This window comes from Dasypus novemcinctus, chromosome 3, assembly GCF_030445035.2.
Source record: "Dasypus novemcinctus isolate mDasNov1 chromosome 3, mDasNov1.1.hap2, whole genome shotgun sequence".
Classification (NCBI taxonomy): Eukaryota; Metazoa; Chordata; class Mammalia; order Cingulata; family Dasypodidae; genus Dasypus; species Dasypus novemcinctus.
In genome coordinates this window covers 7,128,643-7,137,777 of record NC_080675.1, presented here as the reverse complement: position 1 = coordinate 7,137,777, position 9,135 = coordinate 7,128,643, and the positions used below count along the sequence as shown (strand labels likewise).

The window sequence follows — 9,135 nt, the reverse complement described above, 5'->3', positions numbered from 1 at the left end:
GGAGTATGGACTAGAGTGGACTTACTGATATTCTATTCTGGAACTAATGTGATTAGTAGTAGAAGTAAATGTAGCATTGAGATGGAGAAAGTAGCCATGGTAGCTGCTGAGGGTGGGGAGCGGGAAGAAAAGATGTGATGTGGGGGCATTTTCAGGACTTGGAGTTGTCCTGGATGGTGCTGCAGGGACAGTTACTGGACATTGTATGTCCTCCCATGGCCCACTGGGTGGACTGGGGGAGAGTGTAAACTATAATGTGGACCATTGAACATGTGGTGCAGCAGTGCTCAGAGATGTATTCACCAAGTGCAATGAATGTCCCTTGATGTTGGAGGAGGTTGTGGTTATGGCAGGAGTGAGGTGAGGGGGGGGTGGGGGAGTATATGGGGACCTCATATTTTTTAATGTAACATTAAAAAAAATAAAGACAAATTAAAAAAAAAAAGACCTGGTGAGGGTCCAGGGTGCTGACCCCCGTTAACTCCCTGTCATGCCCAGAGCCTCTGTCACTTCCCAGCCGGGCTGTATCAAAAAATCCCTGCCAGGGAAGCAGATGTGGCTCAACTGATAGAGCACCCACCTACCATATAGGAGGTCCAGGGTTCAAACCCAGGGCCTCTGCCCGGTGCAAAGAGTGCCGTGCCACGCATGTCCCTACACACGTTCAAGGAGTGCGCCCCGCAAGGAGAGCCGCCCCGCACGAGAAAAGCACAGCCCACCCAGGAGTGGCATCACACACACGGAAAGCTGACACAGCAAGATGATGCAACAAAAAGAAACACAGATTCCTGGTGCTGCCGAGAATGTAAGCGGACACAGAAGAACACACAGCGAATGGACACAGAGAGAAGACAACGGGGGTTGGGGAGGGGGAAGAAATAAAAAATAAATCTTAAAAAAAGTTTTTTTTTTAAATCCCTGCTGGGTGCACCCCTGAAGCCTATCGAGGAAGCAAGTGACAGGCGAGACCCCGGGACGCTCACACCCCCAGGCTCCATGTGGTGCCCGGCTGGCATTGTCCTGGGGGAAGCAGGACTTTGGCCACGGCCTGAGCCACGCGGGGGCGGCAGGGGGTGGCAGGGCAGCCTCTGTCTGGGTGCTGAGGACAGGCCCCGGGTTGAGGGGTTGGACCCTCCGGTCTCCTGCGCCGCGGAGCAGCCTGCCTTGGCCAAACTGTTTCCAAGCTTCATGGAAACGAGTGTCCTTTAGACGCCCCCTCGCACCTCGCGCCCTCCTCCCCGCGGCCAGCGTCATGTCCCACGGCGTGCTGTGACAACTCATTTGTCACCACCTGGAAGCGGAAAGCCAGAAGTCCCTAGGCCTGGGCACCCTGAGTACTCCACCCTCTGCAGAACAGCCGGGCGCGCTCCTTCAACACGGTACCCCCGGGAGCTTCCGCTACGCGCGGGCACCCGAGCCGCCGGCCCCCATGGCATCGACACGTGGCACAAGCGACAGGCCTGGCCGCTTCCCCCTCGGTGTCCCCCGCGGAGCCCTGGCCTTGCCGAAAAGCGCGGGGAAGGCTTTTTGGGAAAGGCCTTTGTTGGAGCAGAGCTGGCGGGGCTGCATGGGGTCAGGGCGGGGGTCACAGCCCCTGCGTCTCAGGCGAGGCGGGGGGACGGCGGGCAGGGAAGGGCTACCAGCGTGCCCCCACAGGGACAGGCGGCCCTCGGCACTGAGCGGAGCTGGCGGTCAACGCCACTGTCCTTTTCTTCCAGTTTTTCAGAAACACCCCTTCTGGTCCTTTTCACATCCAAGGAGGCTTATGGCTGGACTTCCCAGCTGTCATCGTCCTGCAGTCTTGGTGTCAACGCTTCAATCGTCAGGTCACATAAGCCCGAAGCCAGTTATTTTGACAATTAGTAACGACCAGGGCAAAACAGAACTTTAACTTTTTGAGTGAAAGAGGGAGGACTGTTTCTCCAAATGCCTTTCGAGATTCCCTTGACAACACGTTTGGGAGCCAGGTAGAGTAGTACTTCCAAGAGTAGGTCCGCCGAGGTGGCACGCGACTCTGAACTGCTATCTGTCGCTGTTCGACCAGTTGGCATTTGCATCTACATTTTGGGAAGGGTTTGTTTGGCGTTGCCTGTAAGATTCACTTGAAAATTTAAAGGCACATTCAGAAGTGCCTCCTGGATAGTTCTTCACACTGAAATAACTGTTACGTGTAACACGTGATGAGCTGCCCACTGAGGCTGGATGAAGCACATGGAGCATAACGGGGCAAACGAGGTGCCCACACTGAAATCACAGGGTGATGGGCCGAGCGCACCGTCACTCAAGACCTGCTCCCTCTCAGGGTGATTTTATCCTGAACCGTTAGTGCAGCTTAGGTTTATGGCCATGGGTCACTAAGTGACAGCGGGAACCATTTGTTGACCGCCTTTGTTCCCAACACTGGGCTAGGAGATCTACATGTATTATCACAGCTGCTCCCCCACTGGCCCTGGGGGGATAATCATCCCATTGTGCAGACGAGAAAGGCCGAGGAGGGGACCCTGTGCGTTACCAAATCCGCTTGCCGTCACAGAGAAGGTGGGCAGGAATCTCCTTTAGATCTGCTGGGCCTCAAAGCCAGTTATTTGGATAAGCAGTTTCTTCTCTGGGCTACAACTATGGTTCTGGGTTAAAGTGGAAATACCCTTGGATCTCAGAGTCTTCCCAGTCAATCACACTGGAGTGAGAACTAGTCCATCAGCTTCTTCTCCTAAGAGGCAACTTTTGCATGAATGAAAGGCAAAGCGCATACAAGGATGGGAAGCTCCCAAGGGGACGTGGGGACGCACTGCACAAAGGAAGGCCATGGGGCATCAGAAACCTCCCAAATGCAACCAACGCAGCAACTCAAAATGAGCACTCCGGTTGCTTGCGGATTGGAAGCAGACTTTGTGACCCTAAAAGCAGTTCCTGCACAACCAGTGCTGTTCAGTGGAAGATGCTTTGAGGTTCAAGCCACACAAGTGGATGACCATCCTACTGGAGCCCTCTGGATGAATTAGGGTGTAAGGAAAAACCAGAAAGCAAGACGGAGAATCCCTGGATCGGAGATGGAGGAGAGGAGGGAGGTTAGCTTTTCAACCTGGAACTCTAGAGAAGCCGGTCAACTATCGTTCAGAGAGGGGGGCTCCCACTTCATTGGGTGTTCAGCCCCTCAAGAAGCCATTTTGGAGCAGTAACTCTGTGCCAATTACTGTTCCAGGCACTAGGAATTCAAAGGTGAACCAGGCAGGGTGGACAGTCCTCCCTTGCACCAGCACTTTGCATGCTGCTTCTGCTGGGAAGTCTGGCATTAACCACATCGAGTAACTTCTCTGTTGCCTGAAACCGAAGACCATGAGTTTTGAGAAAGTTTTACACATACACACACACAGGCACGTGTGCACCTGCACAAATCGGGTCAAGAGTAGTGGCCCGGATGAAGAGGGTATTTAAGCACAGAGACCATGAGTTCAAGTTGAGGGGTGTGGCCAGCTGAGTTACCCTTGGCTGACTCCGTAGACCAGCCGGAGTCCCCGACCACAGGCTCCACACGCTTCCATCCTGTTCCCAGGGCTATCCCAGTGTGGCACTTGTGCTAAGGACACTTACTTGTGGCACGTCCAGTACAGCTCTGGCACTTCCGAGCCTTTACTGCTGCTCCCCAGCTCACCCCTCAAAGCCGGCGAGGGTCGAACCACACCACCGTGCCTGAGGACATGCAGCACTCAGGCGGCGTGGCTGCCTGCTGGCGTGGCTGCCTGCTCACGTCTCATCACCACCCAAGGGTGGGACGCATTTCCTACGGTTTTGGGTTTTTTTTTTAAAGACTTATCTATCTCTCCCCCACCTCCTTGTTGCCTGCTCTCTGTATCTATTTGTTGTGCGTTCTTCTGTGCCTGCTTGAATTCTCTTTAGGCGGCACTGGGAACCCATTCTGGGACCTTCCGGACTGGGAGAGAGAGAAGTGCTCAATCCATGAGCGCCTCAATCTTGCACCACCTCAGCTCCGTGGTCTGCTGCATCTCTGTGTCTCCTGCGTGTCTCTTTTAGTTGCATCATTTTGCTGTGCCAGCTCTCTACTTGGGCCAGAATAAGCGCAGGCCAGCACTCCACACGGGCCAGCTCTCCGCTCAGCCAGCTTGCCTTCACCAGGCGGCCCCGGGAAGCTAAACCTGGCCCTCCTACATATATGGCAGATGGGAGTCCAATCCCTTGAGCCACATCTGCTTCCCTAGGGATCATTGATTTGCCCACAGAATCCAGCACTGCACCAAGAACAGCAAGCGGCAACTCCAGGTTTGAAGTTCCCAAATCAACGGATGCAAGCTGCCTGCAAGCAGAGCAGGGATAACTTCGGTACCCTCAGTCTTGCTAACATTTTCTGCCTCCCAGAATGTGACAGGCTTAGAAAATCGTAATAACGCACATTTATTGAATGGTTAGCCCGCAGCAGGCACTCTACCAACTTTTATATGATCTCATCTGGTCCTCCGAGTGCCCTCTAGAGGTAAGCAGCACACCATGGCCTCAAGGGGGCATAAGGACATCAGCAGCAGGCCCAAGGTGCTGGGAGAGAAAAGCCAGGAGAAGGCAGAGCTGCGATGGGACCCCAGGTCTTTGTATCCTAGAGTTCGCACTCCTGGCCATGATATATCGCCTCCCCAATACTCTAAAATATTTAATACGATCAAAGCATCCCACGTTTACAGTACCCTCTCCCCTCAGCTGTGGGGTCTGACAGCAGCGTGGATGTGTCTCACACAGCGAGTGCAAGTCCTCCACAAGCACCGGCTCTGGGGCCGCACCAGCTGTTAGGAAGCACGTCCTCACTGGCTAAGCTTGGCCTTCCCGGCCTCCTGGCCCTACCTGCGCCTTCTGGACAGAGGCCGAGTGAGCCTGGGCCCCCTCCTTCACTGACAGTTCTTCAAGCATGTGACAACAGTGATCCTGTCCCTGCTAAGGTGCCCTCTTTCCAGCCCAAGCATAGCCAGGATCTTCATTCAAATAAGTTTGCCAGTACCTTTAGCTTACAATCCAAGTCACTCAAGTTTGATTTACACACGAAATTTTTGAAATATTCTCTAAAAGGTGCTGAAGATAGTTAAGAGTAGGGTGGGGAAGCAGATATGGCTCAAGCAATTGAGCTTCCGCCTACCACAGAGGAGGTTCTGGGTTTGGTTTCCAGTGCCAACTAAAGATGAGAAGACAGCGAGCCGTTGCAACAAGAAACACAAGGAGGAAAACACAATGTGAGACACAACAAAGCAGGGAGCAGAGGTGGCTCAAGAGATTAGGCACCTTCCTCCCACACGGGAGGCCCTGTATTCAGTTCCCAGTGCCTCCTAAAAAGGAAGACAAGCACACAACAAAGAGACATAGCAAAAATGCAAAACAAGGGGGTGAGGAATAAACAAAATAAATCTTAAAAAAAAAAAAAGAGTAGGGTGGCCCTTTATGAGGTTATTGGATTCTACTCTATACATATTGAAATTGACATTTAAATCAAAGTGAGCAAAATTCTTGGGTCAGGTTATTGGCTATACCCTATTTAATACATTCCTTTTGTCAGATCAATAATAATATGATCATAGCAAAATAATATGATCATAGCATAAGCAAGCGGCTTCTCCCGCAGCGACAGGACAGTCAGCACTTTCGGATTCGGGCTCCCTGAAACTTACCTCCCAGACCCTCCACCACCACCACCACCAGGCCCGACTTCCTGTCTGGTCAGTGCTATTGTGGTTCTGAGCTCAAGTCTCAGGAACTTTGTGTTCTTGTTGTTGATGTTGTTTTCCATTCTTTAACTCCAACATGTACATATCAACCACCAAAAAATTAGTAGGTGATGATTTACAGAAAATTGATTCCCTTGTTTTTTAAGTAAAGGCTTAACTGAGTATAACACTACAATTCTTCTATGTAATTGGGAACCTGGGAATATTTTTAATATTGGACCCCATCTCTCAAAAACAAAAATTAAATATATCTTTTAGCGAGCCTATTCTAGAAACTGTTGGGGGAACATCACCTATCAATTGCCAGTTTTCATGAAAAACTGGATGGTTTTTCTAGGTTGGTGAGATCTAATTGCTGACTGTTTACACAAATAACACATAGAGCGAACGAAACAGAAGCAGAATCTGGCATTTTTCCAATGACTAGCCTGAACAGCCTCTTATCCAAAGGCATTAAGAAGAAAGTAAACTTTAAAATGATTTGAGAGAAAGGTCTATTTTCATGACAGATGGCAATGAGGGTTCTTCAATGCCAATTTAATCACTTTTCCTCAATTTTCAAATGCTCAAGTTGCAGCTCCAAGTATTCGTGCAAGCAGCACTAGATCTGCTGAACCATAATAGGTCAAAAAGTATGACTAATAGGTGCTGAAGTTGCACCAGCTTTAAAGAGTCATTTTAGGGCAATTCTACCCAAGTGAGGAAAGTAACACTGTTCAATAGATACTCTATTTTCTGGCATTGAAAAAGTTCTGTTTCTTATGAGCACCATTTTATGTCGGCTGCCTTGACTAGAAGTACAACTCATACAATCGTTTTTTTGGTCCAACAACCTTGACAAAAAGACTCCATCAATTAAGAATAAGTCTCTGAATTTTAAAGCAGGGACTTTTGATAATTTATTACCATTCTCTTCTTTCATCTTGCAAGTAAACGAAGAAGCTGAGGTCTGAAGAGCAGCTCACTGATGACGAGCTATGCCTATAACTTAGGAAGACTGACTCACAGGCCAGTGGTCCTTCAACTCCATCTCAATTCTTTTCCAGAGAATATTTTGGAAACTACTGGATCTCATGATGCTATTTTACATTTAACTGTATATATTTTTTCAAACTACCTTTTTAAGGTTAGGCTTGAGAACTTTTAGTCCAATGAGAAAATGCATCTACAGACAAATAAGTCATGAGAATTCTAATTTCTGGGGTGCTTTTATAGCAGACAGTAGAAAACTCAACCATCACAGTGCTGTGGCCTTTGGAAATTAATACGTAAAACTTTCCAGGTAAGATTTCTGGTAAAGTATCTCAGATATAAGGCCATTTCTTGTGAAATTGGCAATCTCATGCATTCTCTTATTAATAAGCTCCAACTGCATACAAATCAACAGTCATGTTTCCTACATGATAAATATTATCGACCTCACCTAAAAATGACACTTGCCACTAGTGTTCAATGCAGCATGCAAACTTAAGCTACTAAGTACTAACAACAATTTCTGACACACTTGTTCACCTAAATCCTTAATAAAGAACTGAACAGTTTTCTGCAGAGCTGTCTTCTCCAAGGAGAAACACTGAGCACATTCTTAAGACCACCTGTATTGCCGCAGCACTGTTTATTAAAGCAGTTGGATGAATAATTTACATAACCCTTTTAAAATAAGGGGATGTACTGAATAGGACATCGCACACAATGTAAAAGTTTGTGGCTAAGGAAGATGGGCAATCTCTAACTTGAAAACTGGTAGATTTGGGGGCCCACCTTTTCCTGTGTTCCTGCTGCCACTCTGCCCCCACTGGAATGCCAACCTTGCGGGCTGGTCAAGGGGGCTGGCTGCAGTCCTCTGGCCGGCTTGCTCATCCAGCTCTGTGTTCCCAGGGCAAGCTCACGGCAAGGTACAACTTCAAAGTTCAAAAAGTACTCAGTGAATAAGCGAGGATGGTTTGCATGAAAGCTCAGTTCAAAGGGCCTGTCCCACTCCAAAGAAAAGAGACGAAAATTTTAATCATGTTTTCCTTTTAATAAGGGTTTTTAATCAAAAGTGTAGCTTTGAAAATCTCTAGCTTGTTGTGAAAACCAGAAAAGCCAGGGAGCGCCTCACTTTCACCACCACCACATAAAGCTGTGGGTCACCTATCTTTCAAACTCTGCATTACCAATGGTGGAAATCAAACACACCCCTTTAAAATTAGAACCAACATTTAAAATTAGGATGATGATGGAGTGTCCTATTTTGATTCGAGGAGAAAGGACAAGTTCTTAGTACAGGAAAATAAAACACAAAATGTAAACAAATCTTTAGAAATCACTAAGTATATGTGTGTATGTATATATATTTATATAATTAGGAATATCATCAATATTGAGAACTATTAAAAATAAGGTTGCCACCTTACCTTTCTTTTGGTACTAGGGTGTTATTTTTTAAAAGGGAACAACTAAAAATAAAAAGTTTTTGCCCAGACTCTAGAGTTTCTTAAGTCAATCCCATTTCTGCTGTGCCACATCCCCACCATCGTGCTGATTACCCAGAGTCCTGCCATCAGCTCTTATTGGCAGGAGGCAGAGCAAGCTTTAATTCTGGTTGTCAGAATGACAGGCCAACAAAAGCACAGCTGAAAGAGAACCTGAATTCTTCCCCAGAAGAAAATAAACTGGCCCACAGGGGGCCTGCAACATCTTCCAAAGGCCCCTCGTCCCCTCTTTGGTGGTGGTGGTGTCAGCTGACCTTGTATGTTTTGCCCAGAAGCAGATGGCAATCTTAATTGAAAAGGGAAGCTAGATTTTTAAAATAACTTAAAAAAATCATTTTTTATATAAAGCAGCAAAAACATGTCTTCCTCTCTGCAGAAAGAAAAATGTTAACAAGGAAACACAGCAATGTAAATGGACTGTTCATAAACTTTTGCTAAACTGAATTTCCCAACAGGTCAGGCTTCATCTCAGAGCTACTCCTTAACGGCATCAGTGCTGTCTGAAGATGATTCTTTGGCATCTCCCTTCGCTCTTTTCCTCTCTTCCTGTTTCAAATCTTCTTCTGATCTGGTCCCGTTGGGGAAAGAGCGTTCACCATTTACGAGCCCATTTTCGTTGGCCTCTGCCTGGATTGCCAAGGCCTCCTGCACGCCCACCTCCTCCTCCAGGTTTCTCAGGACAAGGGGGAGGCTCGAGTCCGCCACGCTGCTCTCCAACAGCCCAAGGTTACTCTCTTCGTATCTGGGAAGGGGGGCCTTGTCCTCCATCTGCTTGCGGAAGTATTCCCGGTTGACAGCTGCACTCTTGACTGCTTTTTCCAAAATCTCCTTCTCACCTAAGCGCAATTTGATGGCCATGGTTGCGCGAACAGAAAGGTCATGGTTTTTCAAGAAGGACTTATCTTCCTGGAAAATGAAAAAGAGCAAAATTAATTATAACA

At 48.0% G+C, this 9,135-nt stretch overlaps 1 protein-coding gene across 5 annotated transcripts in view; it reads right to left on the bottom strand.

Annotated features, from left to right (window-relative positions):
* Positions 1–7,719: 7,719 nt before the first annotated feature.
* SETD3 (SET domain containing 3, actin N3(tau)-histidine methyltransferase) overlaps positions 7,720–9,135 on the bottom strand; it is an 87,947-nt gene continuing 86,531 nt past the window's right edge. For all 5 annotated transcript variants that reach the window (XM_071213700.1, XM_058291850.2, XM_058291860.1 and 2 more), the window contains one exon: positions 7,720–9,100. In XM_071213700.1, coding sequence (XP_071069801.1) covers positions 8,669–9,100 — 432 coding nt within the window. In that variant the 3' untranslated portion in view covers positions 7,720–8,668. The remainder of the gene's footprint in view (positions 9,101–9,135) is intronic.